Here is a 21,272-nt window from a genome sequence, read left to right on the forward strand (position 1 = left end):
CGTTATTTCTTAAAACATTTTACAATCCCAGCCTGAGTTTTTGAGTCACTTTTGAATCAAAGTTTCTATGCCCATGTTTCCCACGGGGCAGAGACAAGCCATCCCACTCAGCCTTCTCTGAATTTCTGATTCTCATTTATGTCATTGAGATTGCGGTGGTTTGTTGCACAAGATTAGACAACTGGACAGTCCATCATGCACAAAGAACTGGGCATCCTTGCATGACCTTCTTCCCCATCTGGACCCTTCCTTCCCCTGTTGTCTACAGTGTCCACACGTGTGACCATTACAACACTCTGGCCTCCCAATTCCTTCAGCTCCTCACCCGCAGTAATGAGCTTATCTAAGTCACCTTGGCTGCCCTCATTTTACAGAAAGGCAGTTCTCAAGAACCCTAATGACCACCTGGGGGGGTGTTGAGTTAAGGCACAAACGAAGGCCTCCTTTTACTGTCCCTCCAAATATCCCAGACTCCCACCTGGGTTGTCAATAGACAGGTCACTGAGCAGAGCTGCAGGTCACAGTCACCATGCCAACCTTTATGGCCATCATAACAGGGCATTCTGCCTCCACAGGGTGGGGGAAGGGCTCAGCAGGTGGTGGGGGCCTTGCCTTAAAGCGAGGCTCTGGCTCTTCTGCCCAAAGGACAGGTACCAGTGGAGTCTCACAGGGTGAAATGGTGAAAGAGCTGAGGGACCAAGGCCCCTCAGCACAAGTAGAGGTGGCAGGGGTGGCAACCTGTGGTGACCTGAGGTGGCCTGGCATCCTGTGAGGCCATAGAGGTTGCCAATAAAATGGGGGCTGGTGGCTCTGGAATGCCAGGTCCTATACTCTTCCTGCTTCTGGTGCTGCCACCTTCTCTGGTGAGCAAGAAGAGCTTCCTGCACAGCGTCCCGGGATCCAGAAACTTCCAGCACCTCAGCCTGAGCTGGGAAAGCCTCCACCGCCACCTCATCCAGGACCAGGGGAACTTCCGCCACCACCGCAGCCTGGGTGCCTGGCAGGTGCAGAAAAAAGAGAGTTTTATGTGCGCAAATGACTTCTACTTCGCCTTGGACACGTGAGTGCCCTCCTGGGCTGGCCCCAGGTGTCCCAGGGTGCTGCTATCCATAAGGACATCATGGACAGGACATGACCAAAGGGGAACCCAGATTATGAGGGACGGGAATCAAGGCCGGCTTAGCTAGATCCTAGGAACAGGTCGGTTGGCCTTGTTGCTGAGGCAGCAGAAACATCCCAGGACTCTGTTTCCAGGGACGGTTTCTTTAGGAAAGACTAAAAGGATGCCTCTCTAGATGAGTTTCAGAATGGCTCAGTCCTCTATCACTAAGGCCAGCAGCTGTGACCCACGTGCCCCTGATGGAGCTGGAGGAGCAGTGATTGCTAGGAGCCTCCTCCCAGCAGTTGTCAGAAGCTCACCCTTTGGGTTATGGGTTTGCTTTGTTTCACTGCGTTTTCTCCCAATGATCACTGGGCCCCAGAGAGACTGCTGTGTGCTTCTGCGGGGCATTCGTTCAGTGTCACTGCTTAGAAGGGTCTCTGCTTTGCTGCTGCTAAGTGCTTTGTGTGTCTCTCCTTCCTCCTGGACCCCCATCCTGCAGTTTGTGAGCAAGCTCAGAACAGTGTGGGTGTCTGGTGTGTCCCTCAGAGGCTGGGCTGTGAATCAGGCACTGTCTGGCCCTCAAAGAAGGAAGGAGAGGAGCAGGGCTGTGGTCCTGGAGAGATTGCCTCGGTTCCATTCCCAACTCCTCTGTGGGGCTGAGAATGCTCCTTATTGCTCAATGGCGTGGTAGCAGGGCAGCCACTAGCATCCTGAGGCACTAGCCAGTGCCCAAGGCCTGTCCCGGCGCTTCTGTCACCCTCCAAACCATCCTGGCATGCAGAGCAGCGAAGGTGTTTCCAGGTGCAATTGCCTGCAAAGGGGCCACTCCTAGAGGTTGGATGCAGGAGCCCAGAGGCTGGTAGTGGTCACAGGACTCAGGCTTCCTGTGCTGCCATCATTCCAGCATCCAGGTGGTACCTCCTCTGATTCCTCTGATTCTCCGTGGAGACTGATGATGGGGGAGGGGGAGGGATCATGTCCAGCCTACCACTTGCTGAGAAAAGTCAGCAGAGCTGGGAGTCACCCTGCCCACAGCGGACCTCCTCACTGTACATGGAGGGCACCCTCAGATGCACTGGGCAGGGCTGACTGGCTGATCCTGACCACAGCCCAGCGGGTGGGGGGGGTGGGTGGTGCTTCCCCTCCTGGATACTGGGCTCGGACATGGATCCGTAATGGGGGCAACTGACAGCCTCTTGGGTCAGTCTGTGCAGCGTGTACTAGTGACCTCAAAGGGTCCCAGCTGACATCCTCTTATGGTGCCCTGGCCACACCCCTAATCTCTGCTCACAGGACCAATGTGGGCACAGCCCAGCCTGGATGGATGAGGGAGGCTGCGAAGTGGAGGTGGGTCTGGGAACAGTCGTGAATGAACACACAGCAGATGTCAAGCAATGTGTTGCCCACTGTGCCCTGCCAGGAGCTGAGGGGGTGGTTCTATGTCCCTGTTTTAGGGTGCTGATACCGAGGCTTGGGGGGCTAGGGATTTGCTCAATGTCAGTCAAAGCTCGCTTCCTGCAAACCTTTAGATGGTGGCAGAGTGCTCCCCTGTTCTCTCTCCCAGGGAGGGTGGTACTTGGGGAAACTAGAAAGGCGCCATTGAATGGATTGCTGAGCCAGGGGCCAGGGTATTCTTACTTCTTGCCCCTCTCATCACCCCACCCCACCTCTTGCTCCTTTGGCTTCTTAAAGGGCTGGGAGGCAGCACTGGGCCCTCTGACCATGGCCGGCTGCAGCTGGAGCTCCACGTGAAGGGCATGGGCCTTGCCCTGAAGACTGGGAGGGCAGGGGAGCAAGGGAAGCAACTCAGGCCCCCGGACCCTTTTTCTGGCTCCAGGATAGAGGTTCCTCCACATCACCCCAGGCACTGTCAGCCTTGACTCTTGCCATCCATGGGGCAGGACAGAATCCTCCTGGATTCTGTGAATGGAAGGAAGAGCTGAGGGTGTCCCAGAGAGAGCGCTCACACACCCATGTCCCAGCCCCAGGCCATCAGTGAGGCCAGTCAAGAGTCTGACACCACAGCACGCTTCTAGCCCCAGGGAACAGCCCCTTCTCCCTGGAGCTCTGCTCACCCAGGGGCTGGAAGAAGGCCTTGCTGCCCTCCAGGGACAGCTTGATGACAAGTTCTTGGAGGGTGACACTGGCTCTCTCCTGTGGCTGTGCCTGTGGCTCTGGGGAAAGGGGAGCAATGATCACTGAGGAGGGGGCCCCAGCCCTGCACCAGGCAGACACCACTCACCAGTGAGGTGGCCCTGAGAAAGTCACTTCACCTCCTGTGCCGCAGTGTCCCATCTCTACAGGGACCCTTTGCACCCCCCTCTCCAGGTTGGGGTGAGAGTGAAGGGGAGTGTAGGTATTCTGTTCAGCACAGTGTCGGATGCAACCTTGAGGATGAGGATGAAATGAAATGGGAGGGAAGGCAGTCACACACTCTGGGAAGTCCCTGCACTCCAGGGGCCACACCCAGCCCTGACCCTGGCTCAGTTCTGTTCCCAGGGGCCCTTTGGGGTGAGGTGGGGTGCTGGTCAGGCTCCTGTGCTGGTAACTCTCGCATGGCTCTCTGCCCTTTCCCCCACATGATGAGCAGTCCTGTTCATTCCTTTCTTCCCTTATCATTCAGCCACTCACACACTAGGCCCGAGCCGCTGCCCGGTCTGTGCCACTATTGGTGCAGTGGGGATAAGGCAGAAAACAAGCTAGACAAATCACCACTTTCCTGGAGCTTCCATGTTAGTGGAGAGACAGGAACAAAATGAAAGAGGACAGGAAGGGGTGTGTTAGCTGGGTGAGCAGGAAGGGGTGTGTTAGCTGGGACGGCAGGAAGTGCTGTTAGAGGGGCCACTAAAGGGGTGGTCAGGAAAGCCCCTTGCACAGAGTGCAGGGCAAGGGGTGAGGGCTGGGTCCTTTCTGTTCAGAGCAGTTGTGTGTGTGGATCTTGTTCTTAAAAAAACTCTCAATTTGAGGGCACTGGGCAGAGACTCTGGATAGACCAGGGGGTGTTGGCACAGGGTCTCAGGAGGAAAAGGTTGTGGTGTGGAATTGCAGGGTAGGGAGATGCTGAGGGGCAAGATGCTAGGTCTCATCTGAAGGTCCAGGCCACAGGCTGCCAAACAGGTTGCATGGGGAAGGCCTGGTGTGGCCACAGCCGGGGTAAGAGGAGGTGGAGGAACAGGCTCATCACTGTCTTCCTCAGAACTGCGGGAAATGTCAGCACCTCTTTTTACAGATGAGGGAAGGAGGGGGCTCAGGGACAGAGAATGGCCCACCAAAGTCTACAGAAGGGGGATGGGTGAGGAGCTGAAAGTCTAGAGTGTCTGATACCAAACCAAATGTCAAAACCTCTGAGGCTGGGCCAGTGGTTGTGGGTTATCCATCACCTGCAGGAAGGTCTTGAGTGGTTCACTTCCAGGTCCCTTATTAGATTTTTGATTCTTTTGTTCATTCACTAGGTTGAGTTGAATGGTAATGAATAACTTTGTCTTGTGGCCACAGTTATAGCCAATGTCCTTTAAGGCCCAGGGGGTCCCAGGCTGAAGGAGTGGCCTGTCCAAAGGCATAAACAATGAGGTCTTCAGGTTATCTCAGAAGATCCCAGTGTGAGGAGGCAGGGAAAGGAGACAGAAGGAGAGGCACAGGCCAAAGTGGGGCCCACAAGGGAGGTAGCTTCTGCAGGCCTAGGTTATTTGAAAGAAAGCTTCTTTATCATGAGGCCACTGAAAGAAAGGCTTTTCTCTGCAGATAAGTGGATCAGATCTGTGTTTTGGAAGGAGCTCTTTGACTGCTTTGGGGAAGGATTGGAAGGAAGGATGGTGGAAGTGTGATTGGAGTTAAAAGGGAAAGGGTCACAAGAGGTCACAGCAGGCCCGAGAGGCTGAGTAAAGGCAGGCACCCAGTCAGCTTTGTCCAGTGAGAGGAGCATGGGGAGATAGAACCCAGAGGAGCACCCACATGAGCTGTACAGCTGGAGGAAGAGGGCCTGCAGAGAGGACAAAAGCAGAGCTTCATGCTGCATCCTGGCCAGTGGTGGAACCTGTGCAGGATGCTCATTAGAGAGTGCCTTGTCATCATGACCTGTGCAAGCAAATTGGCAGGGATAGGAGTAAGAGGAACTTTGATGACAAGTGGGCTTTTGGGCTGAAAAGTGCTCTTAAGGTTCTACCAATTTGGGTCAAATAATTGGGCCATCTGACACTGCAGGTGGCCGCCTAGAGAATGGTCTGCACTTGGGTGGGGGTTCTCACAGGGAATGACAGCTGAAGGGGCATATTGAAAGGGGCATCTGGACTCAGCATGTGTGTCCTTCACAGAGGTTCCCCACCTGGGGGAACAGACTGCAGTCCTGTGCTCCCCTTTGGTAGTGCCAACTTGTTTCTCCTCTCAGGACCCTCACACACTCTCACACAGTGCCCATGGCATATGTGCCTTGGCGGGTGCAGAGGATAATGGAGCCTGTAAACATTAAACAAAATTCCCATTCATCCCTCCCAGCCCCTGGCAATCTCTAATCTAGTTACTTTCTGTTTCTGTGAATACACCTATGCTAGGCACCTCATTTAAATGGAATTATATAATAGTTGGCCATGTGTGTCTGACTCTCACTTATATAGATGTTTTTGAGGTTTTTCCATATTGTAACATCTCAAATTTTCATTTTTATGGCTGAATAATATTTAATCTCATACCACATTCTCCACATCCATTCATCTGGTGATGAGAGTTGGGGTCTTTTCCACTTGAGATGATTGTGGATAGTGCAGCTGTGAACACCGGGACATATTTACCTGTTTGAGTCCCTGCTTTCATGTCCCTTGGGCAAATGCTTAAGAGTGCAATTGCTGGCTCATATGGTAATTTTGTGTTTAATTATGTTAACTATGCTATAATGTTTAACTCAGTGGCGGCACCATTTTACATCCCCATAAGCAATGAACAAGGGGTCCAGTTCTTCCACCTTCTCTGCAATACTTGTTATTTTCCACATTTGGTTAGGTTTCTTTTGTTTTATTTTTTATAATAGCCACCCAATGGGTGTAAAAAGATATCTCATTATGTTTTTGATTTGCATTTCCCTAATATCTAGTGATTGTAATCTTCTTTATGTGCTCAATGCCCATTGCATAACTTTTTGTCAGAAATGTCTACTCAAGTCTTTTCCTATCTTTGAATTGAGTTATATATACACTGAGTGGCCAGATTATTATGACCACCTAATTTGTAGGCAAATTAGCTGTACACTGCATCGTATAGCCGAAGGCCTGTTTGAACACCTTTGCTGTCTGCAGTTACCAAGATAAAACATCTCCAATTCGCACAGGAACACAAGGATCGGACAGTTAAGCACTGGAAAAAAGTCATGTGGTCCAATGAATCACGTTTCCTGTTGCATCATTCAGATGGCAGAGTGAGAATTTGGCAGAAACAGCATGAAAGCATGCACCCCACATGCATGAGTACAACCCTTCAAGCTTGTGGGGGCAGTGTTATGGTTTGGGGAATGTTTTCCAGACTTGATTTGGGCCTTTTAAATTGTGTGGAACAACGTCTGAAGAGCACATTGCTGATCAGATTCATCCTATCATGTTGATGGCATATCCCAATGGAGATGGCTTCTTCCAACAAGACAATACGCCATGCCACGGTGCTCGTATTGTGCAGGAGTGGTTTCAAGAACATGAGAGAGACTTTACCTAGCTTAGGTGGCCCCCACAATCACCAGATCTCAATCCAATTGAGCATTTGTGAGGAAAAGTTAGAAGAGCCATCAGACAGCTGGTTCCATAACCATCAAATCTCACAGAACTGGACAGTGCTATTTATCAGGCATGGTGTCAGATTCCTCGCATCAGCTTTCAACATCTCATGGAGTCAATGCCAAGAAGAATTGCCACAGTATTGAAGGCAAAAAGTAGCCTAACGAAGTACTGATGGAGTAGTCATAATAATCTGGCCACTCATAATAATATATATTCCACGTTCAAAGGCTGTTAATTTGCGTTGTTACTCATATCTTCAGAAAAAAATCACTTCTATTGTGGTAAACAGCCTGCTTCCCTATTTATAATGGTCTGGCCCTCTAGCAACTTCAGCGTGAAATTATGGCTAATTTGCCTAAAAACGTCAAGTGGTCATAATAATCTGGCCACTCAGTTTATATCCTTATATATTCTAGATATTAGATATATGAATTGCAAATGTTCTCTCTCACTCTTGGGTTATCTTTTCATTTTGCTGGTATTGTTGTTTTCCTAAAAATTTTTAATTTTGATGAAGTTTGTTTTTTCCTGGTTTATTGTATTATTGCTTGTGGTTTTAGTGTTGTATCCAAAACCATTACCACATCTGATGTCATGAATATTTAACTCTTATGTTTTCTTCTAAGAGTTTAATAGTTTTAAGTCTAACATTTAGTACTTTCATCCATTTGCGTTTTTTGTATATGGTGTAAGGTAAGAGTCCAGATGCACTCTGTTGCATGTGGACATCCAGTTTTCCTAGCACCATTTATTGAAAATACTGTCATTTTCTACGTTGAATAGTCTTGGCACTCTTGTGGGAAATAATTTGAACCTATATGCTGGAATTGATTTCTGAGCTTCCTATAGCACTCCATTTCTCTATCCTATCTAATAAAAGAGAAACATGGTAATTAGCCGTAAATCTGCTACCCTTCCCATTGGCTAATCAGGGAGATATGCAAATTAACTGCCAGCCAACATGGCAGCCGGCAGCCAGGCAGATTGAAGCAAACAGGGAGGCTTGCTTGCTCCAGTGACTGGGGACTCCAACGTTCCCTACCTGACTTGCCAGCCTCTCAGCTGCAACTCTAAACAACTATGTTGCAAATATAGAAGCTAAACCAAACCCCAGAAACCTGCGTTACTCAGCCAGGCTTCAGCCAGCCGGACCACAACATTGTATCAAATACAGAAGGTAAACAAAGGCCATAAATTTGCTTTCAGCAGCTGAGGCCTCAGAGCTAAAGCTGGCCCAGAATGAAAAGAAAAAAAGGAGCGGTTGGGAGCTTCAGTCACCAGCCAGCCTGAAAATGACCCTCAGCCCCTCAGCCAAACTGGCCAGGCAACCCAGTGGGGACCCCCACCCTGATCCAGGACACCCTTCAGGGCAAACCAGCCAGCCCCCACCCATGCACCAGGCCTCTATTCTATATAGTAAAAGGGTAATATGCCTCCCAGCACTGGGATCAGCGTGACAGGGGGCAGCGACAAAACCCCCTGATCACCCTGCGGATCTGTGTGTGACAGGGGGTGGGGCCACAACCTCCCTATCCGCCCTGCTCTGTTCGTGACAGGGGAAGGCGCCCCAACCCCCTTATCAACCCTGCACTGTGCCTGATGGGGGAGCTCCCCAACCCCCTGATCATCCTGCAGCTCTGTGTGTGACAGGGTGCAGCACCCCAACTCCCAGATCGGCCCTGCTCTGTGGGTGATAGCGGGCGGCGCCCCAACACCCCCGCCCACGGGCCCTGCTCTGTGTGTGAAAGGGTACGAAGCCCCAACCTCCTGATCCACCCTGCTCTATGTGTGACAGGAGGCAGTGACCCAACTCCCCTATTGGCCCTACTCTGTGAGTGACAGGGGGGAGCTCCTCAACCCCCTGATCAGCCCTGCTCTGTGTGTGACAGTGTACGGAGCCCCAACCCCCCTGATGGGTCCTGCTCTGTGCATGACAGAAGGCAATGCCCCAACCCCCTGATTGTCCTTGCTCTGTGCATGACAGGGGGTAGCACCGCAACTTCCCTATCGACCCTGCTCGTGACTAGGGTGGCATCGCAACCTCCAGATCCGCCCTGCTCTGTGCATGACAGGGGGCAGTGCCCCAACTCCCCATTCGGCCCTGCTCTGAGCCCAACCCCTAGGGGCAGCACCTAGGGATTGGGCCTGCCCTCTGCCACCCAGTAGCAGGCCTAAGCCAGCAGGTCATTATCTCCTGAGGGGTCCCAGACTGCGAGAGGGCACAGGCCGGGTTGAGGGAACCCCCCCTTCCCGCCAAGTGCACAAATTTTTGTGCACCGGGCCTCTGGTATGACTATAATTATGTCAGTACCACACTTTTTTATCATTGTAGCTTTGCAATTAACTTTTACATGTGATAACTTGAGTGTGTCAACTTCGTTCTTATTCAACATTATTTTAGCTATTTGAAATCTCTTGAGATTCCATATGAATTTTTGCATAAATTCATCAATTTCTGCAAAAAATAATGCTGTTGAGATTATGATGGAGAGTATATGGAATCTCTAGACAGCCTTGGCTAGGATTACCAGTTTAACACTAGTAGTCTCCTAATTCACAAATATATAATGTCTTTTCAATGATTTGTGTCCTTTTTTATTTCTTTCAGCAACGTTTTATAGTTTTCACAGTACCAATCTTTTCCCTTCTTGGTTTAATTTATTCAGAATGTCTTGTTCTACTTTATGATATTGTAATGGCATTATTTTCTTCATTACTTTTTGGAATATTCAATGCAGTATACAAAAAGGCTAATGATTTTATATGCCAATTTTGTAACCTGTAACTTTACTATATTTACATGATCAAGCAGTATTTTTGAAATAGTTGTTATTTTTTACATGTAAAACCATATATTCAAGAACAGAGATAATTTTACATTTTCTTTTTCAATGTCTTTATTTCATTTTCTTGCCCACTCCCTCTAGCTAGAACTTCCAATGCTATCTGTAATAATAAAAGCTAATTAGACCAGACATCCTTAAGGACGACCTTCCAGATGAAGCCAGGGCTGCAAAGGAAACCCAAGTCCCAGGTGCCTGCTGCCAACTGAAGGGAAGCCTGGGTCCCAAGTGCCTGTCAATGGCCAGAGGGAAGCCTTGGTTCTGGGTGTCAGAGGGAAGCTGGTGCCAGTAGCCAAGGGAAGAGAGGCTTATTCTTGCATGAATTTTGTGCATCAAGCCTCTAGTGTTGAATAAAAGTAATAAAAGTGGCCATGTGGGTTTTTCATATATGGACCTGAATATGTTTTCCATAGAGCTTTCTTCTATTCCTAAGTTGAATTTTTTTTTAAAGAAACAGATTTGTGTGCCTTGAAAGGAACTGCGAACCACAAGGCTGTGGAGGGCACAGGGGCAGGTCTCAGCCCATCCTCCACTCCCCCGCCTGGCCCCTACCACTGTGGCCCCCGGTCCCCTGTCTGCCAGCAACCCCTCTCCCATTGTGGCTGCTCCCAAGCGCTGACAGAGTGTAGTGACTGGGGCCAGCGTCAGCAGTGGGTGCAAGCAGGGCCAGCACCATAAGCGGGTGCTAGGGCCGGACCAGACTGCGGCACACAGGAGCAAAGAAATTTCAGTAACCAATGACAGCAACCTTCACCCCGCCTTGGTCCGGCACCCCTGCTCACCAGCTCCACCATCCAACCAAAGCTGACACCCACCAGGTTCCATGCTCTTCTGCCTGCTGCTGATGCCCGCCATGTTCTGTGCATGCCCTCTGGTGGTCAGGGCAGGTCATAGCAACTGGTATTTCAGTTGTTCCACAGTTCTCTCTATTTGCATATTAGCCTTTTATTATATAGGACTAGAGGCCCAATGCATGAAATTTGTGCAAGGGTAGGCCTTTGCAGCCCCAGCTGCTGGGGCCCTCATGGCCTTGGTGGCCTAGTCTCCCCAGCTTCCTTGCAGCCCTGGCTGTCTCACAACCCCGGCCCCTGCAGGCACCCACCTTGGCCTGGCACTGCCCACATCTGCCGCCCAATACCCCTGGTTCCCTGGTTCCACAGAGCCCCACGATTGATCACCCTGAACAGGGTAGTCTGGACCTCCCTCTTTGGGGTGATCACGGAGCTTCCCCACCATTGTTCACCCCCCGGCTGGTGGCCTGGGAATCCCTAAGCAGGGCAATCGACCATGGAGCCCACCCCCTCCCATCAATCGCCCCGCAGAGGTGGCCTGGGCCTCCCTCTCTGGGGTGATTGTGGACCCCCGATTGATCACCCCACTGGGCCTCCCTCTGCGGGGCAATCATGGGGTGATGGCACGCCCCCCAACCAATCACATCACACCTGCTGGCCTGGTGCCAGTGCGTATCATAGCATGGTCCAGGAGAAGGTCATTCTGCTGTTTGGCTGTTCAGTCTATTTGCATATTATGCTTTCATTATTATAGACTAGAGGCACAGAGCATGAAATTCATGCGTGGGAAGGGGCCTCAGCCCAGCCTACACCCTCTCCAATCCAGACCCCTTGGGGAATGCCCAACTGGGATCCCTGGGATCAGATCTAAACAGGCAGTCGGACATTGCTCTCGCAATTCGGACCACTGGCCCCTAATTGTTCACCTGCCTGTCTCCCTAATCGCCCCTAAGCACTCTGCCTACCTGCCTAATCGCCCCTAACAGCTCTCCCCTGCTGGCCTCATCTCCCCTAACCACCTCTGCCTTGACCCCCACCATGGTGGCTTTGACTGGAGGACGTCCAGAAAGATGTCCAGAAGATGTCTGGTCTAATTAGCATATTACCCATTTATTAGTATAGACTAGAGGCCCGGTGCACAAAAATTTGTGCACTCGGTGTGGAGAGGGGGTCCCTCAGCCCATCCTGTGCCCTCTAGCAGTCTGGGACTCCTCAGGAGATAATGACCTGCTGGCTTAGGCCTGCTCCAGGGTGGAAGAGGGCAGGCCCAATCCCTAGGTGCTGCCCCTAGTCAGGCACAGAGAAGGGCCAATTGGGGTGTTGGGGCGCTGCCCCCTGTCATGCACAGAGCAAGGCGGATCGGGAGGTTGCAATGCCACCCTTAGTCACGCTCAGGGTACAGCGATTGGGGGATTGGGACACCGCCCTGTCACACTCAAGACAGGGTCGATAGGGAAGTTGCGGCACCACCCCCTGTCACGCACAGAGCAGGGCCCATCAGGGGGGTTGGGGCTCCATACCCTGTCACACCCAGAACAGGGCCAATCAGGGGGTTGAGGAGCTCCCCCCTGTCACGCACAGAGTAGAGGCAATAGGGGAGTTGGGGCACTGCCCCCTGTCACACACAGAGCAGGGCCCGTGGGGGGGGGGGGGGGGGGGGGGACCGCCATCTATCACCCACAGAGCAGGGCCGATCAGGGGGTTGGGCCACTGCACCCTGTCACATACAGAGCAGGGCTGATCAAGGGGTTGGGGCACCACACCCTGTCACACACAGAGCAGCAGGGCGATCAGGGGGTTTGGGCACTGCCGCCTGTCACGCTGATCCCGGTGCCAGGAGGCATATTACCCTTTAATATATAGAATAGAGGCCTGGTGCATGGGTGGGGGCCAGATGGTTTACCCTGAAGGGTGTCCTGGATCAGGGTGGGGGTCCCCACTGGGGTGCCTGGCCAGTCTAGCTGAGGGGCTGAGAGCCCTTTTCAGGCTTGCGGGTGACTGAAGCTCCCAACCACTCCTTTTTTTCTTTTTTTTTTTATTCTGGGCCAGCTTTAGCTCTGAGGCCTCTGCTGCTTTGTTTACCTTCTGCATTTGATACAATGTTGTGGTCCGGCTGGCTGAACCCTGGCTGACTAACGCAGGTTTCTGGGGTTTAGTTTAGCTTCTATATTTGCAACATAGTTGTTTAGACTTGCAGTTGAGAGGCGGGCAAGTCAGGCGGGGAACGTTGGGGTATGCAGTCACTGGAGCATGCAAGCCTCCGTGTTCACTTCAGTGCATGGCTGCCGGCCGCCATCTTGGCTGGCAGTTAATTTGCATATCGCCCTGATTAGCCAATGGGAAGGGTAGTGGATGTACGGCTAATTACCATGTTTCTCTTTTATTAGATAGGATAGTTGAGTTTTTTCAAATGCTTTTCCTACATCAACTGAGATTATCATGCAATATGATTTCTTCAATTTATTAATCCTAGTGGTTATATTCGACTCTATAATTATTTTGTATAACATTTGCATGTAGAATCATTCTGCATTGTAGAAATAAATCTTAATTGGTCATAGTTTATACACTTTTTAGTTTAGTTGACTTTGCTAGATTTATCATTGAGGGTTTTGCATCTATATTCATAGGAGATATTCATCTGCTCTTTTCTTTTTTTTACTGTTTTAATTTTATTTTATTGTTTAAAGTATTACAGAGTAATACCTATGTCTCCTTTTTTTGCTCCCATTGACCTTCACCCGGCCTCCCTTACCCCCCAGCACATGCCCTCACCCCCCCCCAGGGTCTTGTGTCCATTGGTTATGCTTATATGCATGCATACAAGTCCTTCAGCTGATCTCTTACCTCCCTTCCTCCAACACTCCCCAGCCTTCCCACTGTAATTTGACAGTCTGTTCCATGCTTCTCTGCCTCTGTATCTATCCTTTTGTTCATCAGGTTATATGTTCTTTATTATCCATAAATGAGTGAGATCACGTGGTGTTTTTCTTCCACTTCTTGGTTTATTTCACATGGCATAATGCTCTCCAGTTCCAACCATGTTGCTGCAAATGGTAAGAATTCCTTCTTTTTTATAGCAGCATAGTATTCCATTGTATAGATGTACCACAGTTTCTAATCCACTCATCTGTTGATGGGCATTTAGGCTGTTTCCAAATCTTGGCTATTGTAAACTGTGCCGCTATGAGCATAGGGGTGCATATATCCTTTCTGATTGGTGTTTCTGTTTTCTTGGAATATATTCCTAGAAGTGGTATTACTGGATCAAATGACAGTTGCATTTTTAAAATTTAGTGGAAACGCCATACTCTTTTCCACAGTGGCAGCACCAAACTGCATTTCCACCAGCAGTGAAGGAGGGTTCTTTTTCTCCATATCCTCTCCAGCACTTGTCATTTGTTGATTTGTTGATGATAACCATTCTGACAGGCGTGAGGTGGTACCTCATTGTCGTTTTGATTTGCATCTCTCGGATGATTAGTGACTTTGAGCATGTTTTCATGTGTCTCTGGCTTTCTGAATGTCCTCTTGAAAAGATTCTATTTAGGTTCTTTGCCCATTTTTTTATTGGATTGTTTATTTTCCTTTTGTTGAGTTGTATGAGTTCCCTGTAAATGCTGGAGATTAAACCCTTATCAGAGATAACATTGGCAAATATGTTCTCCCATGCAGTGTGCTTTCTTGTTGTTTTGTTGATGGTTTCTTTTTCTGTGCAGAAGCTTTTTATTTTTATATAATCCCATTTGTTTACATTCTACTTAGTCTCTCTTGCCCTAGGATCTGTGTCTGTAAATATATTGCTATGACATATGTCTGATATTTTACTACCTATGGAGTCTTGTGGGATTTTTATAGTTTCCCATCTTACATTCAAGTCCTTTAACCATTTAGAGTTTGTTTTGTGTATGGTGTAAGTTGGTGATCTAGTTTCATTTTTTTTTTTTTTTGCATGTATCTGACCAAATTTCCCAGCACCATTTATTAAAGAGGCTGGTTTGACTCCATTGTCTGCTCTTGCCTCCTTTGACAAATATTCATTCAGTATAATGGCTTGGGTAAATTTCTGGGTTCTCTATTCTGTTCCATTGTTCTACATGTCTGTTCTTTTGCCAGTACCAGGCAGTTTTCAGAACCGTGGCTTGGAAATATAGTTTGATGTCTGGTATTGTGATCCCTCCAACTTTGCTCTTCTTTCTCAGGATAGCTGTGGCGATTCGAGGTCATTTTTTATTCCAGATGAATTTTTGAGTGTTTGTTGTAGATAGTTTGTTCTAGAGAGTTTGGTCTAAAGTATTACAGAGTAATACCTATGTCTCCTTTTTTAGCCCCCATTGACCTTCACCCAGGGTCCCTTACCCCCCAGCACATGCCCTCACCCGACCCCACCCCCCCAGGGTTTTGTGTCCATTGGTTATGCTTATATGCATGCATACAAGTCCTTCAGCTGATCTCTTACCTCCCTTCCTCCAACACTCCCCAGCCTTCCCACTGTAATTTGACAGTCTGTTCCATGCTTCTCTGCCTCTGTATCTACCTTTTTGTTCATCAGGTTATATGTTCTTTATTATCCATAAATGAGTGAGATCACCTGGTGTTTTTCTTTCACTTCCTGGCTTATTTCACTTAGCATAATGCTCTCCAGTTCCATCCATGCTGCTGCACATGGTAAGAATTCTTTCTTTTTTATAGCAGCATAGTATTCCATTGTGTATATGTATCACAGTTTAAAATCCACTCATCTTTGAAATATGCCGTTGGTATTTTAATAGGTATGGCATTGAATGTATAGATTGCTTAGGTACTACGGACATTTTAATGATGTTGATTCTACCGATCCATGAACATGGTATGTTCTTCCATTTGTTTATGTCTTCCTCTATCTCTTTTTTCAATGTCCTGTAATTTTCCTAGTACAGGTCTTTTATGTCCTTGGTTAAGTTTATTCAGAGGTGTTTTAATTTTTTTGGTGCAATGGTAAATGGGATTTTTTTTTCATTTCCTTTTCTGTGAGTTAATTATTGGTGTATAAAAAGGCCATAGAATTCTGGGTGTTAATTTTGTATCCTGCTACATTGCCAAATTCATTTATTAGGTCTAATAGTTTTTTGATGGAGTCTTTGGGGTTTTCTATGTATAATATCATGATATCTGCAAATAAGAACAGTTTTACTTCTTATTTTCCAATTTGGATGCCTTTTATTTTTTCTTCTTGTCTGATTGCCATGGCTAGTACTTCAGGTACTATGTCGAACAGGAGTGGTGACAGTGGGCATCCTTGTCTTGTTCCTGCTCTTATGGGAAATGGATTTGGTTTTTGTCCATTGAGTAGATGTTGGCTGTAGGTTTGTCATATAGGACTTTTATTATGTTGAGGTATGATCCCTCTATTCCCACTTTGCTGAGAGTTTTTTTTTAAGAAAGGGTGTTGGATTTTGTCAAATGCTTTTTCTGCATAAATTGATATGATTATGTGATTTTTGTCTCTCAGTTTGTTTATGTAATGTATCGCATTTATTGATTTGCGGATATTGAACCATCCTTGCATCCCTGGAATAAATCTCACTTAGTCATGGTGTATGATCTTTCTAATGTATTGCTAAATCTGATTTACTAAATCTGATCTTTCTAATGTATTGCTAAATCTGATTTTGTTGAGGATTTTAGCATCTATGTTCATCAAGGATATTGGCCTGTAGTTCTCTTTTTTGTGATGTCTTTATCTGGTTTTGGGATTATGGTGATGCTGGCTTCATAGAAAGATCTTGGAAGTGTGCCTTCCTATTGAATTTTTTTGAATAGTCTGAGTAGGATAGGTTTTAGTTCTTTTTTGAATTATAAGTAGAACTCCCCTGTAAAGCCATCCAAACCAGGGCTTTTGTTTGCTGGAAGGTTTTTGATCACCGTTTCAATTTCTTCAGTAGTTATCAACCTATTCAGCTTTTTTGACGCTTCTTGGTTGAGTTTTGGAAGCTTGTATTTTTCTAAGAATATGTCCAATTCATATTTGCGGATATTGAACCATCCAGGTTGTCCATTTTGTTGGAATAGAGTTCTTCATAGTATTTTTTCATAATCGTTTGCATTTCTGTAGGATCGGTTATTTCACCTCTTTTATTTCTGATTTTGTTTACTTGAGTCCTCTCTCTTTGCTTCTTGGTGAACCTGGCTAGAGGTTCATCAATCTTGTTTATCCTGTCAAAGAACCAGCTCTTGGTTTTGTTGATCTTTTGTATTTATTTTCCTTTGGTCTCTATGTCATTTATTGCTGCTCTGATCTTTATTATCTTCTTTCTTCTGCTTACGCTGGGTTTTTCTTGTTACTCTCTTTCTAACTCTTTGAGTTGTAGAGTTAGATAATTTATTACCATTGTTTCTTGTTTTTTGAGGCAGGACTGTAGAGCTATGAACTTCCCTCTCAAGACTTCTTTCACTGTGTCCCATAGATTTTGGACTGTTGTGCCTTCATTGTCGTTTGTTGCCATGATGCTTTTTATTTCTTCATTGATGTCTCTGGTAACCCAGTCATTGTTTAAAGCATGCTATTTAGCCTCCAGGTGTTTGATATTTTTATTGTTTTTGTTGTAGTTGATTTCTAGTTTTATGCCATTGTTATCTGAGAAGATGCTTGATATGATTTCTATCTTCTTGAATTTGAAGAGACTTTGTATGTGACCCAATATATGGTCTATCTTTGAAAATGACCCATGTGCACTTGAGAAGAATGTATATTTTGTAGTTGTGGGGTGAAATGTTCAAAAGATGTCAGTTAATTCCATCTGACCTAGTGCATCATTTAGGATTAATGTTTCTTTGCTGATTTTTTGTTTAGAGGATTTGTCCAATGGTGATAGTGGGGTATTAAAGGCCCCTACTATGACTGGATTGCTATCAATCTCTCCCTTTATATCCTCCAAAATTCTTTTTATGTATTTGGTTGCTCCTGTATTGGATGCATACATGTTTACCAGAGTTATATATTCTTGTTGGATTGCTCCCTTTAGTATTATGAAGTGGCCTTCCTTATCTCTTGTTATGTCCTTCACCTTGAGATCTAATTTTTACAATATAAGTATTGCTATCCCAGCTTTTTTTTCATTTCTATTCACGTGAAAAATCTTTTTTCCACCCCTTCATCATCAGTCTCTGTGAGTCCTTTTTTTCTAAGGTGGGTTTCCTGTAGACAGCAGATATATGAGTAATGTTTTCTTATCCACTCAGCTACCCTATGTCTTTTAATTGGGGCATTTAATCCATTAACATTTAAAGTTATTATTGATAGGTCCTTGTTTGTCACCATTTTTGTTCTTTACCGCTGTGTTCCTTCTTCATTTCTTATTTCTTCTTTTTACAGCAGATGCTTTAGCATTTCTTGCATTGCTGGTTTTGTGGTAATAAACTCCCTTAGTCCTTTTTTGTCTGTGAAGCTTCTGATTTCACCCTCAATTTTTATTGAAAGCCTTGCTGGGTACAGTATTCCAGGATTCAGACCCTTCCTCTGCATGACTTTGTATATTTTATTCCATTCCCTTCTGGCCTGATGTGTTTCTATTGAGAAATCAGTCACTAATATGATGGGGGATCATTTGTAGGTAACTTTCTGTCTCTCTCTGGACAATTTTAAGATTCTTACTTTGTCGTTGGTGTTTGCCAATTTAACTATAATGTGCCTTGGAATTGGTCTTTTGGGGTTCATTTTGTTTGGGACTCTGTGAGCCTCTTCTTCCCTATATCAGGGAATTTTTCTGTCATTATTTCTCCAGACAGGTTTTCTATTCCTTGCTCAGTTTCCTCTCCTTCTGGCACCCCTATTATGAGAATGCTGTTTTGTTTTGTGTTGTCCGAAAGTTCCCTTAGGCTCTCCTCCTGCTTTTTAAGTTTTTTTTTTTTCTAGATGCTGCTCTGCTTGTATATTTTTCCATACCATGTCTTTTAGCTCACTGATGTGGTCCTCTGCTTCTTCTAGTCTACTGTGGATGCTTTCCATTGAGTTCTTTATAGCAACGATGTCATTTTTCATTTTTTCTTGTTTTTTCTTCATTTCCTCTTGGTTCTTACACATATTGTTGAATTTGTCTTCCATTATTTTCAGCCACCTTAGACTATTTTTCTGAGTACTTTCTCTGACATATTGCTTGCCTCCTTTTTGTTTACTCCCTTTTCTGGTGAAGCCTCATTTTATTTCATTTGCAGGCTGTTTCTTTATCTCCCTCTGATCTCTCTTCTCTTGGTGTCTGATTATGAAGCTCTCTTTCCTTTCCGTGAGGAGGAGCAGGGCTCATCTCAGTCCATGTATTCATGCTGCTTGAGGTCTGGTGTTACTGGGATCATAGCTGGCCCTGGGTGCCATGGTTGCAGGGTCCCTGGATCTTCTGATAACAGCCTCTCTCCTCTTCAAGATGGTGTGGTGTCCATGGCAGAGCCAGCCACTCCAGGAGAGATTTCAGCAGCTGTGGAAGCTGCCAGTTAGGGACGCCTGGTCAAGCAGTCTCCACAAATTCCCTGGAGTATAGCTATCGCTCACCCACAAATTTACACTCTCCCATACATACACACCCTCTTCTTTTGTTCTTTCACTCACACACTATCTTGTAGTCTGCCTTCCTATCAGCAGCCATCTTCCCCTCTGCACTTTTATTTTCTTGTAGTATTTTTCTGGCTTTGCTATCAGGATAATGCAGATCACATGGGGTCAGTTTGGAAATGTTCTCTGGCCTTTTCAATTTTTGGAAGCATTTGAGGAAGATTGGTGTTAACTATTCTTTAAATGTTTGCTAATTTTCACCTGTGAAGCCATCCATTTCGGTGCTTTCATCTGTTAGAAGATAGATTACTAATTCAATCTCCTTACTAGTCACAGGACTACTTAGATTCTCTGTTTCTTCATGATTCAGTTTTGGTAGATTGTGTGTTCCTAGGAATTTGCCCATTTCATCTAGATCATCAAATTCTTGGCATACAAATGTTCATATTATTCTCTTATAATCCTTTCATTTCTGTAAGATCAATAGTAGTGACCCAGTTTGTTTTCAGATTTCAGTCATTTGAGTCTTCTCTCTTTTATTTAAATCAGTCAATATAAAGCTTTATCAATTTTGTTGATCTTTTTAAAGTACCAATTTTTTACTTCATTGATATTTTTTATTCTATATTTCATTTATCCTTGGTATTATCTTTATTATTTCTTTTCTTCTGATTATCTCGGTTGGTTTTCTGTTCCTTTTCCAGGAACATAGCTGTAGAGTTAGTTTGTTGGTGTGAGGTTTTTCTTCCTTTTTAATGTATTTGTTTACAGCTGTAAAGTTCCCTCTTGTCTCTGTGTTCACATATGTTTTGGTATATTATGTTTTCACTTCTATTTGTATCCTGGAACATCCTAATTTCTATGTTATTTCCTCTTTGACACAATGGTTGATTGAAATATTTAATTTTCATGTATTTGTGAATTTTCAGATTTACCTTTGCTATTGGTGTCTAGCTATTTTAAATTGTTATTGGAAATTATTTCAAACTATACTCTGGGGTTCCCGAAGCCTGGCCTATGCCCTCTTGCAGTCTGGGACCCCTTGGTGGATGTCCAACTGCTGGCTTAGGCCTGCTTCCTGGCATATTGGGCCCAAGCTTGCAGTCAGACATCACTCTAGCAGCCCAGCAGCCCTGGGGGAAGTCCGCTTGCCAGTGTGGAGTAGGCATAAGCAGCATTCGGACATCGTAGTGCTGCTGAGGAGGTGGGAGAGGTTCCCACCACCACCACTGTATTGGCAGCCATCAGCCTGGCTTGTGGCTGAGCAGAGCTCCCCCTGTAGGAGCGCACTGACCACCAGAGGGCAGCTCCTGCATTGAGCGTCTTCCACCTGGTGTTTAGTGTGTGTCATAGTGACCAGTCATTCCCTGTGGTTCTGCTGTTAGGGTCAATTTGCATATTACCCTTTTATATATAGGATAGAGGACTGGTGCATGGTTGGGGGCTGGTTGGTTTGCCCTGAAGGATGTCCCAAATCAGGGTGGGGATCGCATTGGGGTGCCTAGACAACCTGGATGAGGGGCTGATGTGTGTTTGCGTGCTGATCACACCCCCTTCAGGGTGAGGGTCCCCACTGGGGTGCCTGGCCAGCCTGGGTGAGGGGCTGATGGCTGTTTGCAGCTGGTCACACCCCCTTCAGGGTGGGGGTCCCCACTGGGGTGTCTGGCCAGTCTGGGTGAGGGGCTGAGGGCCGTTTCCAATCTGGCCAAGACCCCCGGCAATGGAAGCTCCCAGCCTCTGCTTTTTTTCTTTTTTTTTATTCTGGGATTCATTTTCCTTCTATAATTGAAACTTTGTAGCCTTGAGAGGACCTCACAGCCAGACAGGGTGAGCGGGAGGGAAGCCTCCTGCTTGCTTCAGGTCTGTGGCCACAGCCTGCTAAAAGCAGGTATCTGGGGTTTATTTACCTTCTATAATTGAAACTTTGTTGCCTTGAGTGGAGCTCAGAGTTGGTCGTGGCAGGTGGGAAGCTTGGCTTCCTCCATCATTGGGACAACCAAACCTTCTGCTTGCTCTAGCTCCATGGCTGCTGGCAGCTATCTTGGTTGGGTTAATTTGCATACAGTCACTCTGATTGGGTGGTGGGCATGGCTAAAGGCATAGCAAAGGTATGGTCAATTTGCATGTTTGTCTTTTATTAGTGTAGATGTTTGGTTGATTTCCATCATATTATATTTAAGAAATATTTTGTGGCCTAACAGGTGATCTATCTTAGAGAATATTTCATGTGAACTCAATAAAATTGTGCATTTTGCT

The 21,272-nt window shown here is 46.5% G+C and overlaps 1 protein-coding gene across 1 annotated transcript in view; it reads left to right on the plus strand.

Moving 5' to 3' along the window:
* The first annotated feature begins 794 nt into the window (after positions 1 to 794).
* LOC139021564 (anthrax toxin receptor-like) overlaps positions 795 to 21,272 on the plus strand; it is a 122,538-nt gene continuing 102,060 nt past the window's right edge. The window contains exon 1 of the mRNA XM_070431950.1: positions 795 to 1,060. Coding sequence (XP_070288051.1) covers positions 795 to 1,060 — 266 coding nt within the window. The remainder of the gene's footprint in view (positions 1,061 to 21,272) is intronic.

The sequence above is a fragment of the Myotis yumanensis genome, unplaced genomic scaffold (genome assembly GCF_028538775.1).
Source record: "Myotis yumanensis isolate MYYU_CA2020_CCGP unplaced genomic scaffold, mMyoYum1.0.hap1 SCAF_13, whole genome shotgun sequence".
Taxonomy (NCBI): Eukaryota; Metazoa; Chordata; class Mammalia; order Chiroptera; family Vespertilionidae; genus Myotis; species Myotis yumanensis.